This window comes from Jaculus jaculus, chromosome 1 (genome assembly GCF_020740685.1).
Source record: "Jaculus jaculus isolate mJacJac1 chromosome 1, mJacJac1.mat.Y.cur, whole genome shotgun sequence".
In the NCBI taxonomy this organism is placed as follows: domain Eukaryota; kingdom Metazoa; phylum Chordata; class Mammalia; order Rodentia; family Dipodidae; genus Jaculus; species Jaculus jaculus.
Window position 1 is genome coordinate 96,022,054 of NC_059102.1, and position 21,701 is coordinate 96,043,754.

The window sequence follows — 21,701 nt, forward strand, 5'->3', positions numbered from 1 at the left end:
AATGAGAATAACTATATAGAACTTCAAGACGGAAGCTCAGAACTTCTTCACTGTCCCAGGAGTGGTTGCTTGTGTAAGGCAATTAGTAATTCACAAAACAGTTGCCTGGGGTTGAGATGAATGACTTTTCATTTACTATTGGAGTTCTTTCATTGCACAGCAAGCACAGTAAATGTATGCACAGTCTGAAAACACAGAGTTCTGTGCTGGGGAATTGAAGATGAACAAAGCAGTCTTTTTTTTTTTTTTTTTTTTTTAGGTTCACTCTCTTAGCAAGAGGACCGGCAGTGACTAATTATCATCCTGTCGCTTAGTTGGTTAGTTCTGTGTGCCTTTCTACAGATAAAACATCTTGACTTTAGGGGCTGGGAAGATATCTCTGTGATTAAAGTGCTTGCTTGCAAAGCTTGATTGCCTGGGTTCAATTCCCCAGCCACTCATGTAAAGCTGGATGCAAAAAGCAGCACAAGCTTTGGATACAGGTGTTTGTTTGCAGTGGCAAGATACCCTAGTGTGCCCCCTCTACACACATAAACAAACTTAAAAATTGGGGGCTGGAGATATGGCTCCGCAGTCATACATGCTTGCTTGCTAAGTCTGACAGCCTGGGTTCAATTCCAGAGTACCTATATAAAGGCAGATGCACAAAATGTGCATGCATAAAGTTCATTTGCAGTGGCACGGGGCCCTGTTGTGCCCATTCTCTCTTTGTGTTTGTCTGTCATCTGTCTGTCTCTCTTTCTGTGTATCTGCTTGCCAATATATAAAAACAATGTTTAGAATATTAAAAAAAAATCTTAATCTTAAAAGCATGAAGGAAATACTGTATTAAGTGTGTAAATAATAAATGAATACCTGTGTTCTTAGTCCTTAGTACTCGTATCAGGTTGCTGTAGGATTTCTAGACTATTTTCTGTATTTTAGCAAAAATAAGATCATCTATACTATGTGTATGTTGTTTCTTCACTTGTTATGTTAAGAATATCATCCTGTGTAAACTTACAATGCTTTCAGTATATGTATAACCATTATTTAGCCATGCCTCTGTTTATTATAAACATTACACTGTTTCTAGTTTACTATCATTTTAGAGTTAATATCCAGTATAATTTTTTTTTAATTTTTATTTATTTATTTATTTGAGAGTGACAGACAGAGAGAAAGACAGATAGAGGGAGAGAGAGAGAATGGGCGCGCCAGGGCTTCCAGCCTCTGCAAACGAACTCCAGACGCGTGCGCCCCCTTGTGCATCTGGCTAACGTGGGACCTGGGGAACCGAGCCTTGAACCGGGGTCCTTAGGCTTCACAGGCAAGCGCTTAACCGCTAAGCCATCTCTCCAGCCCAGTATAATTTTTTACATATGTTCAGCTCATGAGTTTTTTTTTTGTTTTTCGAGGTAGGGTCTCACTCTGGTCCAGGCTGACCTGGAATTAACTGTCATTTCAGGGTGGCCTTGAACTCATGGCAATCTTCCTACCTCTGCCTCCCAAGTGCTGGGATTAAAGGTATGCGCCACCATGCCCAGCATGAGTTTTAAAGCATATATTCATGTAACCACCACTGTAATCAAGATATAAAATGGTTTTGTAACAACAAAACTCTTTACAATTTTTATTTATTTAAGAGAGATTGAGATAGAGAAAGAGAGAGAGAGAGAGAGAGAGACAGGGATTGTGGTGTGTGTATAGTGTGTGCATGTCAGCCTGGTGGGCTTGCATGTGGAGGCCAGGGGAGAATGCTGGTGCTCTCCTCTGTTGCTTTTCTGCATTGTTTCGGGGACAGGAAGTCTCTCACTGAACCTGACCTGGCCTTTTGCACCCCCCCCCCCGACCCAGAACATCATTAGGCTGGTTCACCAGAGTGTCCCAACAAATCTCCTGTTTTTCCCATGCCCACAGAAGTGAGATTACAAGTGGCCACGCCCAATTCTTTATGTGGGTGTTGGGGTTCGAACTCAGGCTCTCTCATGCCCTCATGCTTATACAGGAAACCCCCTTACTTGCTTAGACATTTCCCAAGGCCCAGGATTCTCTTTTCCAAAACTTATGTATAAAAACACACATTATGGTAGGCAGTCTTGTGACATTGGCTTTCTTTTACTCAGCATAGTGCCACGTTGTTTTGACTGTCAGAACTTTGTTCCCTTTGATTGTTGAGTCATATTCCAGTTTGCATATATTGCATTTACACATTGAAGGCTATTTGGAAGTTTCCTGTTTTGTGAGATTATGAATAAACAGAGTTTTTATAAACATTCAGTACATGAACATAGCTGCTCATTTCTGGGTAGTATGTAAGTGTATGTTAAATCTCATTAAGAACAGTAAAACCATTCTCCAGTGACTGTAAAATCCATGTTGGGTTACCATTGTAAAGGATCAGAATTATGGTTGCTGCACATTCTAGGTTGCAGTGATATTATCGAGTTTTATAACCGGTTCTAATGAGCACGAGGTGGTATCTTGTGGTTTTCGTTAGCATTTCCCTAGTGAGTAATGTTATTAGACATATCTTTGTGTACTTATTTGTCATTTGCAAGTGCATCAAATCTTTTGTTCATTCTTAAAAATTGTACTGTTGTTTTCTTCCTACTGAGTTTTGATCTTTTATCCACCTATGAATCATCATATATATGATTTGAATTTTCCTCCCAATCTGTAATTTCCTTTTCTTTTACAAAAGGTATTTTTGTATATGGGCATGCATGCCACAGCATATATGTGAAGGACAGAGGACGACTTTGAGCTCTCTGTACTCTCCCTTTTTTGAAACAATCTCTTGTCACTGAAAATAAATTGCCAGAGGACATCTGATTTTGATGTGATTTGGTGTAATAGTTCATTCGGTAAGAGAATGGGTTGAAGCCAGAGGCAGTGGTGCTATGGATGACACTTGTTTTTATTTATTTATTGCTTATTTTTATTTATCGAAGCAGGGTCTCACTCTAGCCCAAGCTGACATGGAATTCACTCTGTAGCCTAGGCTGTGGCTCAGCCTCAAACTCCCAGGGATCCTCCTACCTCGGCCTCCCCAATGTTGGGATAAAAGGTATGCACCACCATGCCTGGTTTGGATGATGCTTTCAACTGTGGAGCAGGGTAATGGGTAAAGCCAGTTTGCTTTAATTTGAATCTCTAGCCCTGTGGCAATGACCAAGTGCCTAACCTCTCATTGCATCATTCTCCTTTCATGTAAAGTGAGGTGAATCAGAATACACACTTTAGAAGATTTGCTCTCAGGATTTAGGGAATCATGTGTCACGTGCTTAGAGTATCCCTACATATGAATGATAAGTTATGGCTTGCCTTTTTGTAACTTTGTGTTCACTATAGAGATCCCAACTATGTTCGCTAAAATGTTTCTTACATTCCCCATCAACAATGGAGATATTTCTATTGATGAGGTATTATGACTCTATCACTTGTCAATTCAATAACAAACAATAAGATGTCCTTAATATTTTTATTTTATGGTTTTTTTTTTGAGGCAAGCCCAACAGACTGGCCTTTCTTTTTAATGCAAGAGAGCAAGAGCGAGAGCACACAAGAGACTTTGCACACCAGGGCCTCCAGCCACTGTAGTTGAACTCCAGATGCGTGCACCATCTGGTGCACACGTGCGACCTTACGTGCTTGTGTCACCCTGTGCGTCTGGTGTATGTGGGATCTGGAGAGTTGAACAGGGGTTCTTAGGCTTTGCAGGCAAGCACCTTAACTGCTAAGCCATCCCTCCAGCCCTCATTTTTATTTTGAGATTAGTAGTCAAGTTAAATATATTTTCAGTTCTTCAGTGTGAGGTGTCCTCCTCTTGCCACTTATCCACATTATTTTCTCAAGTTAGAGTCTCTTGCTGAACTTATAGCTTCCATTTTCAGTCACACTGGCTGACCAGTGAGCCCCAGTGATTCTCTGGTCTCTGTTCTCCACAGGACCGAGGTTACAGGCACATATGACCATGCCCAGATGTTTATTTAGGTGCTAGGGAAATTAAAGCCAGGGCAAATCAAGACCTGTAAAACCCTCATTCTCGTGGACCAACTGTTGTGTCCAATGAACCATTTCCCCAGGTCCTTGGATTTGGCCATTTACAGTGCTGTCCTTGGGGTGACAGAAATGGCAGCAGAGAAAAGTCAAAGCTTGAAGGCTTGGCTTTACCTTACCCTTTGTGTGGCCACTGACCACTCTCCTTCTACAGGCCTCAGTCTCTATTCTGTGGCCCTTTATAAAGCACAGAGCTTGCACCTCTGAAGTGGGAAGAAGGCAACCTTGAACCCCAGTTTATACAATCCTTGGCTCAATGGTACCAGCTTCTTCCACCCCTGGCAGCTTCCAGGATGGAGTTTGGGTATAAATACACTCAAGTGCCAAATGTCCAGTAGGCTCTCCCTGTATTGGCTGATCCTAATTCCAACTAGAACTTGTGTTATTTAGCCTCCATGGAAGTGTTAAGGCATTTGGAGATGGTGAGAGTAGGTAGACTAGGACCCCATTTGGCTTGGCGGTAGGGATAGGAAGCAAGCATGCTCTTGGGAAAAACTGGATTGGCACAACTCCTGCTTGAGAAGAGTTTGTTGTTGGAGAGACATGACCCAGCCACATCCAGGATGCCCTGGCCCAACTCTTAAACTCCAAGCTATACAGTAAAATGTTAGTAACTTCCTTTGCTATTTCTACTCTTGTGTATTTTGGTATCATCTTGTTAATTGTCCAACATCTTAGAAGGGGCTCTCAGGCTGAAACCATTGCTGCGAGACTTACTCCATACATAAAAGGGTCATGGAAAACAAAAGAAAAGAGATTAAAGAGTTGGAAACAAGCCTGGGACCTGGATTTCTTCAGGGGAAACAAGAAGGCAGAAACAATTCTAAAAATACTTTAACATGGGCTAACACGAGAAATGGCACCAATAGGTTTTAGGACCCAGAAGGTAATTCTACTAATTTTTATTCATTAAAAAAAAAAAATCTTGCCTAGGAGTTTCCCATTTGGGGAGGAGTATTCTGTTTTATAGACCTTTCTAAGATTGCATTGGTAATTCCAATGCTCTTTTAGACTAAATCTTCACTAACTTTCTCTCCCAAGTTGGACTGAGTTCATTGTTGTGCTATCCCATAGCATCCTGTAATTCTTTTTTACACTACCTATCATGGTACCTATATTGTATTTATCCATGTAATTGATTCTCCACAACTCTTCCACTTCTGCATGTAAGCCATAGGCAGGCATGGGTGATCTGCTTTCCTCATTTTTTTCCCCAGGTCCTACTGTTCAGTAATTAAAAAACGTTTTGTTAATGGATGAATGCACATACAAATGACATAGTGTTGTGTAAAAAAAAACCTTTTATACTTAAGCTACAATTCAAATTATTACACAAACTATCCTGATAGCTTTTGTGCTATCTTTGCTTCTCTGGCTCATTTCCAGGACCTTGATTTCAAAAATGCTTTTGGCTAAGGCCATTTGGGTTCTTTGCCAATCCCCTGATTTCTGAAGTGCTTTAAGCCAAGGCAATGCTAACTGCCATTTCAAATACAACTTTAAGAAACTCCTTCTGCTACAAAAGTGAGAATACATGAACATCTTCAAGGAATTTTTAGCTTCTATCAAAGAGTATATAGTTGTTTTTAAAGACATGGCACTTTATTCCAAATACATATTAGTGAGGCACCACTTGGTGCAGTATTGAGATAATGGAAGACATAGGGGAGGAGCCCTGCTATGCAATTATTCAGCCTGCTTTTCACACTTCATTTCCTAGTCCTTCAAAACCATGGATCCCGGTTAATCAGAACTTTTACTTTGTTCCACCGGGGTCTGGAAACCTGATGCTAATTGGAGCACAGTGTTTCATTGACATTTATGATGTAAAATGTTTCTTCATCTATTAAAAAGGAGTTGAAACTGGTGACCTATGAGGTTTCAAATGTTCAATTTTTTTTTTCATTTATTTGAGAGAGGGAGGGAGAGAGAGAAACAGAAAGACAAAGGAAAGATGGAGTCTCTTGCTTCTGCAAATAAATCCAGAGTCATGTGCCACTTTGTGCAAATGGCTATTTACATGGGTACTGGAGAATTAAACCTGGGACTGGCAGGCTTTTAAAGCAAGCACCTTTACTTACTGAGCTATCTCCCCAGACCTTAATTTTTTTTTTTTTTTTGAGATAAGCCCAACAGACTGACTTTTTAAAATTTTTTTTATTTTTTTTAATGAGAGAGAGAGTGAGAGAGCATTGGCATGCCAGGGCCTCCAGCCACTGCAATTGAACTCCAGACATGTGTGACACACTGTGCGCTTCTGTGACCTTGCATGTGTCCATCACTTTGTGTGTCTGGCTTATGTGGGATCTGGAGAGTTGAATGTGAGTCCTTAGGCTTTGCAGGCAAGCTCCTTAACTGCTGAGCCATCTTTCAAGCCCATCTTTATGTTTTTGAATGAAGCAAAAATAATTTTTTTTTCTCAAATGAAATCTATAGTTGAGCCAAAAATAGAAAATAAGCCAGGCGTGGTGGTGCACGCCTTTAATCCCAGCACTCAGGAGGCAGAGGTAGGAGGATTGCCGTGAGTTTGAGGCTACCCTGAGACTCCATAGTGAATTCCAGGTCAGCCTGGGTTAGAGTGAGACCCTACCTTAAAAATCCAATATATATATATATATATATATATATATATATATATATATATATATATATATAATTAAAAACACAACATACCAAAATCCCTGGGACACAATGAAGGCAGTTCTAAGAGGTAAATTTATAGCCTTAAGTGCCTATATTAAGAAATTAGAAAGGTCGCAAGTAAACGACCTAATGCTTTGCCTTAAAGCCTTGGAAAAAGAAGAACAAGGCAAACCAAAAATCAGTAGATGGGAAGAAATAATAAAGATTAGGGCAGAAATTAATGAAATAGAAACAAAAAGAACAACCCAAAGAATTAATGAAACAAAGAGTTGGTTCTTTGAAAGGATAAACAAGATTGATAAACCCTTAGCAAATCTGACCAAAAGAAAGAGAGAAGAGACACAAATTAATAAAATCAGAGATGAACAAGGTAACATCACAACAGATGCCAGAGAAATTCAAAAAATCATAGGGACATACTATAAAAGCATATACTCCACAAAGTATGAAAATCTGAAAGAAATGGATGATTTCCTTGATCTATATGACCTACCTAAATTAAGTCAAAATGAGATTAACCACTTAAATAGACCTATAACAAACATGGAGGTCCGAACAGTTATCAATAATCTCCCAACTAAAAAAAGCCCAGGTCCAGATGGATTCACTGCTGAATTTTACCAGACTTTTAAGGAAGAGCTAACACCATTGCTTCTTAAGCTTTTCCAGGAAATAGAAAAAGAAGGAATTCTACCAAACTCCTTCTATGAGGCCAGCATCACCCTGATACCAAAACCAGGCAAAGATAAAACCAAAAAAGAAAATTACAGACCAATCTCCCTCATGAACATAGATGCAAAAATTCTCAACAAAATATTGACAAACAGGATACAAGAGTATATCAAAAAGATCATTCACCCTGACCAAGTAGGCTTTATCCCAGAGATGCAGGGATGGTTCAACATACGCAAATCTATAAATGTAATATATTACATAAACGTGTTGAAGGACAAAAATCACATGATCATCTCATTAGATGCAGAGAAAGCATTTGACGAAATCCAACATCCCTTCATGATAAAAGTCCTACAGAGACCGGGAATAGAAGGAACATATCTCAATATAATAAAGGCTATTTATGACAAGCTTACAGCCAACATATTACTAAATGGGGAAAAACTGGAAGCTTTTCCACTAAAATCAGGAACAAGACAAGGGTGTCCACTGTCCCCACTTCTATTTAATATAGTTTTGGAAGTCTTAGCCATAGCAATAAGGCAAGAGACACACATAAAAGGGATACAAATTGGAAAGGAAGAGATCAAGTTATCATTATTTGCAGATGACATGATTCTATACATAAAGGCCCCTAAAGACTCTACTAGCTGATCAAAACCTACAGCAATGTAGCAGGATACAAAATAAATACACAGAAATCAGTAGCCTTCACATATACTAATAACAAAAACACAGAGGATGAAATCAGAGAATCACTCCCATTCACAATTGCATCAAAAAAAAATAAAGTACCTTGGAATAAACCTAACCAAGGAAGTGAAGAATCTCTACAATGAGAACTTTAAAACACTCAAGCGAGAAATTGCAGAAGACACTAGAAAGTGGAGAAACATCCCTTGTTCCTGGATTGGAAGAATCAATATTGTGAAAATGGCAATCTTACCTAAAGCAATCTACACATTTAATGCAATCCCTATCAAAATTCCAAAGGCTTTCTTCATGGAAATAGAAAAAACAATCCAAAAATTCATTTGGAATCACAAAAAACCTCGAATATCTAAAATAATACTGAGCAACAAAAATGAGGCTGGTGGTATCACCATACCTGCTTTTAACCTATACTACAGAGCCATAGTAACAAAAACAGCATGGTACTGTCACAAAAACAGACATGTAGATCAGTGGAACAGAATAGAGGACCCAGAAGTAAGCCCAAGTAGCTATAGCCACCTGATATTCAATAAAAATGCCAAAAATACTCATTGGAGAAGAGACAGCCTCTTCAGCAAATGGTGTTTTGAAAACTGGATATATATCTGCAGAAGGATGAAAATAGATTCTTCTCTCTCGCCATGCACAAGAATTAAGTCCAAATGGATTAAAGACCTTAACATCAGACCTGAAACTCTGAAACTGCTAGAGGAAAAAGTAGGGGAAACCCTTCAACATATTGGTCTTGGCAAAGACTTTCTGAATACAACCCCAATTGCTCAGGCAATAAATCCACAGTTTAATCATTGGGACCTCATGAAATTACAAAGATTCTGCACTGCAAAGGACACAGTGAAAAAAGCAAAGAGGCAACCTACAGAATGGGAAAAACTCTTCGCCAGCTATATATCTGATAGAGGATTAATATCTAGGATATACAAAGAACTCAAAAAGTTAAATAATAAGGAATCAAACAAGTCAATCAAAAAATGGGCTATGGAGCTAAATAGAGAGTTCTCAAAGGAAGAAATACGAATGGCAAATAAGCATCTAAAAAAATGTTCTACGTCACTAGTCATCAGGGAAATGCAGATTAAAACTACATTGAGATTCCATCTCACTCCTGTCAGATTGGCCACCATCATGAAAACAAATGATCATAAATGTTGGTGGGGATGTGGAAGAAAAGGAACCCTTCTATACTGCTGGTGGGAATGCAATCTGGTCCAGCCATTGTGGAAAACTGTGTGGAGGTTCTTAAAACAGCTAAATATTGATCTACCATATGACCCAGCTATAGCACTCCTAGGCATATATCCAAAGGACTCATCTCATTTCCTTAGAAGTACATGCTCAACTATGTTTATTGCTGCTCAATTTATAATAGCTGGGAAATGGAACCAGCCTAGATGTCCCTCAACAGATGTGTGGATAATGAAGATGTGGCACATTTATACAATGGAGTTCTACTCAGCGGTAAAGAAAAATGAAGTTATGAAATTTGCAGAAAAATGGATGGACCTGGAAAGATTATACTAAGTGAGGTAACCCAGGCCCAGAAAGCCAAGCGCCACATGTTCTCTCTCATATGTGGATCCTAGCTACAGATGATTGGGCTTCTGCGTGAGAATGAAAATACTTAGTAGCAGAGGCCAGTAAGGTAAAAAGGAGATATAAAGGGAAGAGAAAGGAAGGGAGGAGGGTACTTAATAGGTTGATATTGTATATATGTAATTACAATGATTGTAATGGGGAGGTAATATGATGGAGAATGGAATTTCAAATGGGAAAGTGTGGGCGTGGGGAGGGAGGGAATTACCATGGGATATATTTTATAATCATGGAAAATGTTAATAAAAATTTTTTAAAAATTAAAAAATAATAAAAAAGAAAAAAATTAAATTAAAAAAAGATGAGGGGCTTGGGAAGTGGCCCAGTTTGTAAGAGTGTTTTTCATGGAAGCATGCAGGTATGACAGGGCCCGAGTTCCAACTATTGTCCCCAAGTAAAAAGCCAGGCATGGCCACATATGCCTATCACCCCAGTCCTGGAGAGACAGGGTAGAACCAGAGAATCTCTGGGACTCACTGGTTAGCCAGTCTGACTAGAAATGGCAGGTGTGGGTTCAGTGAAAAACTCCATCTCAAAGAACTGACATCGTAATGATAGAGGAGGATACCTCATACCTCTGACCTTCCAATCTGTGCACACCCACAGTAAACACAGGGCTTGCTCTCTCTCTCTCTCTCTCTCTCTCTCTCTCTCTCTCTCTCTCTGTATGCGTATATATATATATATATTAAACACATACATACCAAAAAGAAAAAAGAAAAAGAAAGTTGAAAAGCTAAAGCTCAGCCAGAGGGTGCGTGTGTGCAATGCATTTTGTTGATTTTACTCCTCCTAGTTGCAGAAGCTTTAAGAATACCTTTTCAGAAAATGAGAATTATATAGATATTGATACAGGTCCAAAATCACTCCTATGATTATTTTTAAAGAAAAATATTTACATCTCCATATCTTATTTAATGGATTGTTATTCAAAGCAGTATTGAATATAATATGAATAATATGAAAAATGAAACAAGTGTCGAGATGCCACTCAGCAGCTCAGTGGCACAGCTGGGACATGGGACTTGGAGAGTCAAACATGGGTCCTTAGGCTTCACAGTAAAGCACCTTAGCCACTAAGCCATCTCTCCAGCCCTATTTCTTTATTTTTTGAAACAGGGACTCTCCTTGGCCTGGAGATCACCAAGTAGGCTAGACTGACTGACTGGCCAGTGAGCCCCAGGATCCTATCTCCCACCACCCAAGCACAGAGATAACGAAAGCCAAGCACTTGACACCACATATAACTTCAAATATTTTATATTTATTTTTATTTGAGACAGAGATAGAGGGAGAGAATGGGCACACCAGGGCCTCTAGCCACTGTAAACGAACTCCAGATGCATGTGCCACCTTGTGCCTCTGGCTTATGTGGGTCCTGGGGAATCAAACCTGGGTCCTTAGGCTTCATAGGCAAGTGCCTTAACTATTAAGCCATCTCTCCAGCCCACATATAACTTTTTTATGTGGGTATGGGGGATCAAACTCATGTTCTCATGCTTGCGAGGCAATCACTTTACAGACTAAGTTGTCTCCCCAACCCCCTAATTTAATACCAATTTGATGAAGTCCGTCAGGTTGTAGAGGCAATGAAAGAACTCAGTCTCACCATCATGACTCGGAGAGGATAGTGCCATCATGTAACAAAGGTGTTAGCATGGCGAGCCCACATGGCTAAGTTGACAATCATTTTCAGGAAACTGTCCCTAACAGCAGATTCCCTGGGTGACATCAAGCTGCGCTCTTCCTGCCAGGCCTTTCATACTATCAGTAGAGGAACGTTTTAAAGATGCTATCGTGGCTGAGAAGATGATTTAGTTGGTAAAGTGCTTGCCTCACAAGCATGAAGACTTGAGTTCAATCCTCAGAACCCATGTGAAAATGGTGGTGCATGCTTATAATTCCAGTGCTGGGGAAGCAGAGGCAATGGGATCCTTAGCTTCACTGGCCAGCCAATCTAGCCTTATTGATTAGCTCCAGGCCAATGAGAGACTCTGTCTCAAAAATAGGCAGACAGGGATGGAGAGCTGGCTTAGCAGTTAAGCCTAAGGACCCAGGTTTGATTCCTCAGAACCCACGTAAGCCAGATGCACAAGGTGGCACATGTGTCTGGAATTTGTTTGCAGTGGCTAGTGGTCTGGCATATCCATTTGCTCTCTCTCTCAAATAAATATATAAATAAAAAAATAGGCAGACAGTGTTCCTGAGGAACAACATCTAAGGTTATCCTCTGGCTTTCACATGCACATGCACACGCACACACACACACACGTGTGCACATATGTGTACTCACACATATGAACTGACATGCACACACACCACACACACACATCCATAATTTTTAAAAACAAAAGAGGGGCTAAAGATATGGATCAGTGGTTAAAGGCACTTGCTTGCAAAGCCTGACAGCTTGGGTTCGATTCCATGGCACCCCTGTAAAGCCAGATACAGATTCGTGCATATGACTGGAGTTTGTTTGTAGTGGCAGGAGACCCTAGCACAACCATATCCATTCTCTCTGTCTCTTTCTTTCTCTCAAATAAATAAAAATATTTTTTTAAAAAGAATGAGAGGGGCTGGAGAATTGGCTCAGTGGTTAAAGAGCTGTGTGCAAAGCCTGGCAGCCTGAGTTCGATTCACCAGTTCCCATGTAAAGCCAGGTGCACAAAGTGGCACATGCATCTGGAGTTTATTTGCAGTAGCAAAAGGCCATAGTGTTCTTTCTCTCTTTTTTTTTGCTTGGAAATAAATGAATAAAAAGATATTTTAAAAAATCTATAGGCCGCAGTGGTACCCGTGGTCACAGAGCTTCTGCCCTATTATATTTTGAAAGGCCAAAGTTAGTCACCCTTCTCTTTTTTCTTAATTTTTACTTTAAGATTTTTAAAAAATAAGCATCTTTGGATTCCATCATATTTTCTATAGTTAATTCAAAGAAAAGAAAAGTTAGTCAGTTTTGGCGGCACATGCAAGTAGGCAATTGCTGAAGAGACATTGGCAGGAAAATCAGAAAATGTATTATTTGGATACAAGCCAAGGAAATGTGCAGTGGGTATAGGGACAACTGATAAGATAGATATTATGTTTCTAGGGTTCTTTTTTATTTTTGTTATTAAATTCATACAGATTCATTTCTTCTTGGATATACTCATTGCAGCCAGTGATCTTGGTGTGAAGCCTTTGGACACGAAGCCTCTAGAAATGGTGCTGCTCTCTGAGGGCTCTAGTCTTTTCCAATTGCTGTCCAGACCATTGGCTAGAACCTGGCTGTATTTTCCATCCTTTCCAGCCCTCTCTCTAGGGTCTTATACTAGCACGGATTCTGCTGACAGTGGGTACACATTCCACCTCATCTTAGAGGAGTCCTTCAGCCCTCTTGGTGGGGTAATAGTTGCTTGTCTCAATTCCTCATGAGAATATATTCTTTGTCTCACACTCTCATGGAGTTGTCAGTGCTGGTTTGAGTATTCATAAAATTAGCTGTAATTCTCAAGGATCACCTGAAACGTGGAAGTAGTGGCAGCAGTGGTGTGCAGCCTCCTGTGGAAGAGCTCTCTGGGGCTCTTCATTTCCTTATTATATTATATTATTATTTGGTCTTAAAATTCCACAATGCTTATTATGCAAATGAACCTTGATTTTTGTGATGACCTTATGAAAAGAGTTCTAATAGCAATGAGGGCACCAAGGCCTCCAAACTTTCTGGATTCTCAATGATAGGTCAGCTGTCAGCTGGGTCTGGTCATATGGGATGTTCTTTTTGGGTGGGTGTTGAGGTAGGGTCTCACTCTACCCCAGGCTGACCTGGAATTCACTATGTAGTCTCGGGCTGACCTTGAACTGAACTCACAGTGATCCCCCTACTTTGGTCTCCTGAGTGCTAGGATTAAAGGTATGCACCACCACACCCAGCTTACTGGGTCTCATTCACAGATAGGGCTTTAGACTGTCAGATAACAAAATGTTGGCCACGTAAGTACTATCCTTCCCACAGACGGGATGTCCATACCTACCAGCAAACTGCTCCTTTCTTGGAGGTAGACCAGGGTCCACTAACTTGTATTGCAGTGTGCATGATTGATCAGCTCCTGATGATGTTCATTCACATCAATGAGGCAGCTTCCCAGTTTGTTTTGCCCCATGGCTATTGCAGTCTTCTTCTAGCCAAGGACCTCTCATGTAGACTAGCCTTGCTTTGAACCTCTAATGCAGCTGAGGCTGGCTTTGAAGTGCTAATGGTCCTGCCTTCACTTCCCAAATGCTCAAATACACGGCATACACCACGTCAGGCTCAGAACATTTAATTTTTGTGTATGGGTAACTTTCAGATTGCTCAAAATCCTGTACATAAATGCATGGTGAATGGGGCTGGGGAGACGATTTAGCAATACTCTTGCCTGCGAAGCCTAAGGATGAATGCTCGACTCTCCAGATCCCATGTAAGACAGGTGGGTGCACAAGGGTGAGGCAAGCGCACAGTCACACGTGCCCACTAGGTAGTGAAAGTGTCTGGAGTTCAATTGCAGTTTCTGAGGCCCTAGTGTGCCAATTCTCTCTTCTAAAATAAAAAAATTAAATATTTTTTAAAAGATTTAAAAAATTAAAAGAATACATAGTGAAAAGCCATTCTGCCAACATTTCTCTCAAACTACCCAGTTCTCCCCTAGGAGGTCACCCTTGTACTTGGTTTCATGTCTTGCCTTTCTAAAAGTCACTGAAATATACACAAATACAGATTATCATTTTAAGAAAGCTAAGCAATGGTATTTAAAATAAATCTCAGGAATATGGTAGGGAGTTCTTGACATACCCCAAACACATACCCTTGATCTTTCTGTTTCTGTCATAGAAGGCCTGTCTCTATTGTAAATGGTTTCTGATAGAAAGGGTCTGTTAGGAAGGACAGAGCTCATTGATGGAGAAGGGATTTCTATAACTTTCATGATCAGTTAGGGGACAGACTTCACAAATACACAATTTCTTTTATCATCATTGAAGGTAGAGGAAGCAGCTGAGAGGAGAAAGAGGATAAAGAAACCACATCCACACCTAGTTGATCTTTTCAAACCAACTATTGTGTCTGTATTTTCTGGAATCATTCAATGAGCTACGGGCAGTACCAGTGCTTCAGCTGGGAGCAGGTCTCATGGTTCTGGGAATCCAGTTGACTGGTTCTAGGAACGGGGCTGAGTGCAACTGCAGCTGAAAGAATGAGAGTGCTTCCTTCCTCTGGTTGACCCTCTGTGTAATATGCTGGAATAATGACAAGAGATAACATTTCGTTCACTCACAAATATGGCTGCATTTAGGGGGGAGGTGTGTGCTGGGGTTATTTTTGGAAATATCATCCTGCTGTTACATTTCCTAGCTCATTCTCTTTGCAACACATTTATTATCCCAACCTCTGCATTCATTTTTGAGATTTTAAAAGTTACCAGTGATCTTGGAAGCAAGATGGATGCTTCAAGATCAGGCTTCGAAAAACAAGCTAGCATGTTTTTCCCCCTAAGTCCCAATGTACAAAATGCCCCTATAACTCCCACTTATAGTGACTGGACCTTGAAATTCTTTTTACTAATTAATCAGATAATGATTTTAACTCTTATTGAGATAATCCTTAAAACCTCACTGCCCACAGCAAACACAGACAAACTGTGTGAGTATTTGATGACAGGCATGGTGGTTGGCACAAATAGGTGTTCAAACAAGGGCTGGTAAATGAGTACTAGTCAATTTCAAAGGCTCTGCCACTTTTTACAGCATTCTTTAAGTGATAACAGTTGTTGTTTTTCCCTTATAATCTCAGTAGCTCTCAAATAGTCTGTTAAATGTGGGCAAGGAGGTCACTTTAGACTCGGGAGTGCTTTCTTCTTTAACTTATTATTCTAGAAGAGTGAGGCAGGTAAATGCCTTGGATCAGGCAGGTCTGGAATAATTTTTTTCCATCCATCTGTTCATTTGTTTGCCTACCCATCCTTCTGTCTGTCAGTCTGTCCATGAGTCTATGTCCATCCATCCATCCATCCATCCACCCATCCACCCATCAATCTATCCATGCATGCATGTATGCATGCATCCAGTACTTATGTCCTATATATCTGAAGACAAGGCAGGTATAAATCAATTTATAAATTCCTATTTCTATACAAAACAACTTTAATATGAGTAAATAAAATAATTAAAAATTGTGGTAATCTTTATTACATAAACAGGAGGCTGACATAGAGGATAATGGGATAAGGATGTATAAATATTGTAGATAAGGTCAACAGAGAAGCCCTCTGTGAGGCCACTAAGTGGAATTTAAGCTGAGACCCAGTGGATGAGCAGAAGTTAATTATGCCAAGAGTGGAGAAGAGCCATTCTGGCACAGCCATATTAATAGCTATCACCATGCATCATGTTTCCTCTTTCTTTTAGGAACAGTGGAAGCTGCCATGGATCTGATCTTAATCAATTCCCTACCTCTTGTGTCTGATGCTGAAACCTCCCTCACCTGCATTGCTTCTGGATGGCACCCCAATGAGCCCATCACCATAGGAAGGGACTTTGAAGCCTTGATGACCCAGCACCAAGATCCACTGGAAGTGACTCAAGATGTGACCAGAGAATGGGCCAAAAAAGTGGTGTGGAAGAGAGAAAAGGCTAGTAAGATCAATGGTGCTTATTTCTGTGAAGGGCGTGTTCGAGGACAGGCAATAAGGATAAGAACCATGAAGATGCGTCAACAAGGTAATATGTCCGTAAAATATGGATGAGGGATCCACCTGTGTGCACGCACATTTTGTTTTGGCAGCTGTCCCATAGATGCTGCATGAGCTGCTTTAATGTAGTGCTTGAAAACTGTGTACACAAAACATTAAAGATAAAAGACCTAGTCTAGGCCAACTTTCTCACTAGATAGAGACTAGCCAGGTCAATTCCTCACTATGTATTATGTGTAATTCTTGATTTGAAATGAAATAAAATTTGTCATACATTATACTGATTGCCTCATGACATGAATATATGACTAATTTAATGTGCATATAATAACGATCATAATATGAAAATTTATTGCTCATTTTGAAATTTCTCTTGGATTTTCTTCATTTGATACTTTGTTTTGCCTATAGCAGAATAATATCTTCAAGAGAAAATTGGAGTATAAACAAAAATTTCAGAAGGAAAATATCTATAGTACCTCAATGTAATTGGTTACTTGTATCAGTTATCTGTTGCCCCAGTGATGCTTTTATTTTCTAATGATGACGTTATATAACATAATCACAATAAACATGGCACACAGCAGTGACTGTTTATAGCTTGAAAGGTTAAGTTAACTGGGTTGACCAGATGGCTCTGTTAAGCTTTTCTGGGCTTTCTTGTTCATGCAGTGTTGGTTATCCTTAGGCTTATCAAACTGACCTTAGCTTGATGAAATTGGTTCAGTCCACTGTATCTATTGGCCTATAGAAAGCCAATCTGAGTATATTCCCATAGAGATGGTAGAGGCAAAGTGAACAAATAGAAGCAAGAGACTTCTTGAAATCTAAGCTCAGAGATGCACATCATAATGCCTCATTTTATTGTTCAAAATAAGTCAAATAGTGAAGCTTACAGTCAGAGTGAGTGGGTATTACAAATTTAAGTGGCAAAAAACTAGTTGAGTTTAGGGAGGAACAAGGAACTATGACCCTCTTGTAGGTTACCATTCTGGGAATACCATGATTTAATTTCAAGGATCTCAGAAAATAGTAGAATTATGAAGGAGAATTTTGAGTCTCCTCTGAAATGAATCAATTGATTGACCAATTGATCAGTCAATCCATAAATAAAACTATGCCTTTCCACTTCACGAGGCAGTATGTGGAAGAGCCTTTCTCCCCAAATTGAAGTCCACCAGTGACGGTTGTTGGAGGTGCAACTGTTATTTAATGATTGTGTTCTAAAGTTCCCAGAACTGGACAGGTGGAAAATGTCTGTCTGATGGAGTTGATGCCATCTGCTGGGAGGAAGGTAGAGAAGCCCTTCTCCGATGACTTTGCTTGATCTCAAGGGAATGATCTGGTGACCCCCCACCATCAGCCACATTCTTTCTAGGAAGCCATGTATGCATACCTAAGACCAAAGAGTCCTTTCAAATTGTTGTTGCCTAAATACAAGGCTCAGGATTTGTTTCATGAAATAAACATATTGTGAGATCTTTAAGGGATTAATTTTTCATGATAAAACTGACTGAGATAAGAAACATAGCGGTATACATTGCTGATTATCAGGTGTTTTTTTTTTTTCATCAGTGCTTCTCAAAGTTAAATATGTGTGTCACCCTGTAAGCACATTTTAAAATGCACATTCTGACTCAGTAGGCTGACAGAGCAAGCCCTGAAATTCTATATTTGTCTCAAGGTCTCCACTAATAAGAACCTACCATATCACAGAACATTATAAGCAGCTTTTATCTGAGGTCCACCTAAAATCTTTTCTTTAAATTTGCTAAGGACAGTAAATAAATATTTAAAAGCAGCAAGTTTACTTTAAAGTCAAAAGTGATAAAAGCACTATTCCTCACAAACAAAGGAAAAGATTTACTTAGCAAAGCTATTATAATACTCACCTTTAAATGATACCAGGGCAAGTGGGAAAAATGCACTACAGAAATTCCCAGGAATGCAGCTCTGCAGTGAGGGCAGAGAGGTTGGACAAAGGGATATGAAGTGTGCCAAAGCCATCATGGCTAAAAGTCAGCTGTTATCTTTCACACATGGCTTTTTGATTTTGATTTGTGTGTCATGTCATTTTACTACATTTCCACATTTTGAATGAAGATGGTCTGAGATTTGCTCCATTGGTTTCATGGAAATGGAGTTTACTATGTAAAGTGCCTCTGTATCTTTTGTGGGCTGTTCTGGACTTGCTTTTGATGATGACATATATACAGAGCATTTTGAACCAGTCCACCGAGAGTTAAAAACCAATTGCAATAATACCTCCAAATTGAGAGTCTAGGTCCCCACAGACAAAGGTATTGTTTAAATCTAGCTGAAGAGGCAAAGCACACTTAAACCGTGAGCAACAGTGGAGCAAGGGTAGCCTTTTCACTTACATACCCCTGAGTTTGAATTCTTTCTCCACTATTCAGTAGCTGTGCAGCTTGAAGCACATTAGTTAACTTCTCTTGATCTTGTTATTACCGTCTGTGAAATAGGTGTCACAGCACCTATAAAATTCCATTTTATATCTGCTTTAAATAAGAAGGTATATACATGAAGCCAGTGTCATGAAGGTACTGATTTACATAGTGGCTATACTCTTAGCAGTTTATGTGAAGTAACACAGTTCAAAATAAGGTACACAATTATAATCATTGTTTATAAATTACAGAAACAGGATTTGATGATCTGAATTTAGTGACTGTGTTTATAACTGCTTAAAACCCTTAAAAGTAGCCCAGGACAGAGTAAAGGTATGGGAGTAGAAGTCATCCAAACAGGTTTGAGCTTACCTGTGCACTGAACAGTTTGGTGCAAGGCATGTTACTTAAGTGAAGTCCATGGAGTTTTCTTATTTGAAAATTAATAGGGATGAAGATTTTACCACAACCACTTGAGAATCAAACGAGACACTTAAAGATTACTAGCATCATCTGGTTCATAGCAAGTGTGTAATGTCTGCCATAAGTATACTGCTTTGGAGTAATAATGTAGGGATTGTTATTTTTTTAAGATGGGATCTTGATTTGTAGCCCTGGCTGGTCTGTCACTGCGGCATTCCTCTTGTCTCAGCCTCCACAAGCTGGGGTGACAGGTGTGCACTACCACAGCCAACTCTAGTGGGATGATAAGTTTTCCTACTCAGTAGAATTTTTAAATATGTGTCAGTTGCAGAGGCTATACAAAATAGAGAACCAGGTAACACATTTTCTCCTGCATATTAACAACAATAACATGTTAGATTGGCGAATGGGCTTTGCTTTTCCTGTTGGCCATCCAGTGGAAGAAACATGGTACAGGGAAAGTGACAGCCATTATGGTGAGTCAGGAAGACCTCCAAAACTACATCTTCATGCCATTATTAATAATCCCACAGCAGAAAACCATGGACACAGAAATGCCTGCCCAGGGGCATAGCAGGGTAGGATAAGCATCAGTGTATTCCTGCTTGCTGCTGACTCATACATCTGGTGAGGAAGTGGAAAATCCATTTGATATGTGCCAAAACACAGCTTAAGTTGGCTGCATATCCCAAATAACCAAACAGTTCTTTTTTTTTGTTTTTTTTTTTTTTTTTTTTTTTTTATCAATGGCATCATCCAAAGCAGTTGCAAGCACCTCAATGGAGATTTCATGTGGGGGTAGCAAGTTATAGGTAAAGCTCAACACATTTTCAATTCATAGATCTTTCCCAGAATGATTCTCAAGAATAAACTTAAGCTTTTTTCTTCCTGGTTTCCCTTTGAGAAGTAGATTTACATTGAGAACATCAAACTCCTTAATCATGACTTGGGAAAGTTCTATATCTAAATAGCACAAACGAACACATTAAAAACAAAAAAAAAAAAGAGGAAAAAATCAAATTCATTCATTTATTTCTTTGATCCTACAACTATTTTCAATTTAATTTAATTTTTATTTGTTTATTGAGAGACAGAGAGACAGAAAGAGAGAGAGAGAGGCAGAGAATGGGTGCTTCAGGGCCTCCAGCTACTGCAAACAAACTCCAGACACATATGCCACCATGCACATCTAGCTCATATGGGTTCTGGGGAGTTGAACCTGGGTCCTTAGGCTCCACAGACAAGTGCCTTAACTGCTAAGCTGTCTCTGCAGTACCTAAAACTTTTTTTTTTTTTTTTTTTTTTTTGGTTTTTCGAGGTAAGGTTTCACTCTAGCCCAGGCTGACCTGGAATTCACTATGGAGTCTCAGGGTGGCCTCGAACTCACAGCAATCCTCCTACCTCTGCCTCCCAAGTGCTGGGATTAAAGGCGTGCGCCACCACGCCCAGCTATTTTTGAATCTCTGTTTATGTTACATACTGGAGATACAGTCATGTTCATATTTCCAGAAGAAGTATTATGTACCTGACATTCCCCTGGCAACTTTATATGCATCACCATCCAATTTAGTCTTTATCAAATGCATAGGGAAGACTACTAAGACCCATTAATAAATGAGGCTCATCACTGTTGTGCCTTGGGTGCATTCCCTTAGCTAGATACTGTTACACCTCAAGAGTGAAGTCAAGCCAGATTGCAGAGGCTTGTTTAACCACCAGATAGTGATGCCTTTCAGAACAGATGTGGTCCCTCCCTCCTGCACCCCAGGAGCCTCAGGTAAGTAGGACACACACACTATGAGCAAGGCCTCAATGGAGAAGAGCACTTCAGGGGCTATAAGGCCACCTAGCCTGGATTCTAGGGGCTGTATCAGGCCTTTATAGACATCCACATGCAGACTGATGAATGTGTTGGAGATGATGAGACATAGGAAGAAATAACAAAGAGAAGGATAAAATTATGACTGGGACAGGAGTGGTGAGTACTCAGGAGGGGGTCCTGGAGAATGGTGAGTCTGCAGAGCTGCTATGGAAGCAGCGCTGAGTTTGTGTCTCGTCATGCTTCCTCACTGTTAGGAGGCCTCGGGTAAGATACTTAGCCATCTCTGACTTGGCCTCTCATATCTTTAACTCTGGATATGCTGCTTTTATTTAGCAGTTGTGAAAATTATATAAAAGAATCATAATAATGATAAAAAACATTTAAAAATAAAAATAAATTTAAAGTAATAAAAAAAACAAAAAAAGAATCATGGTCATAATTGCATTGATCTAATACTAGATTCAGGGAGACAACTGAAGCTTAGCTCACTTGGTTTTCAACCTGGAGAGACATCATTGTTTATAACTTTTACTTTCATTTGTTCCCCACTCACAGCCGTTAAGTAAATAAATGAATTGTGTTATTAGACCATCCAAAAGATCCTCAGCTTATCACCTACCAGTGTAGGAGTCCACAGTCTCATTTACAAAATGAGGTGGT

General features: G+C 39.7%; 1 protein-coding gene across 2 annotated transcripts in view; it reads left to right on the forward strand.

Annotated features, from left to right (window-relative positions):
• Positions 1-21,701, forward strand: part of Tek (TEK receptor tyrosine kinase) — a 142,904-nt gene that overhangs the window by 36,395 nt on the left and 84,808 nt on the right. For both annotated transcript variants that reach the window (XM_004658392.3, XM_004658393.3), the window contains exon 2: positions 16,105-16,416. In XM_004658392.3, the coding sequence (XP_004658449.2) occupies positions 16,105-16,416 (312 nt within the window). The remainder of the gene's footprint in view (positions 1-16,104; positions 16,417-21,701) is intronic.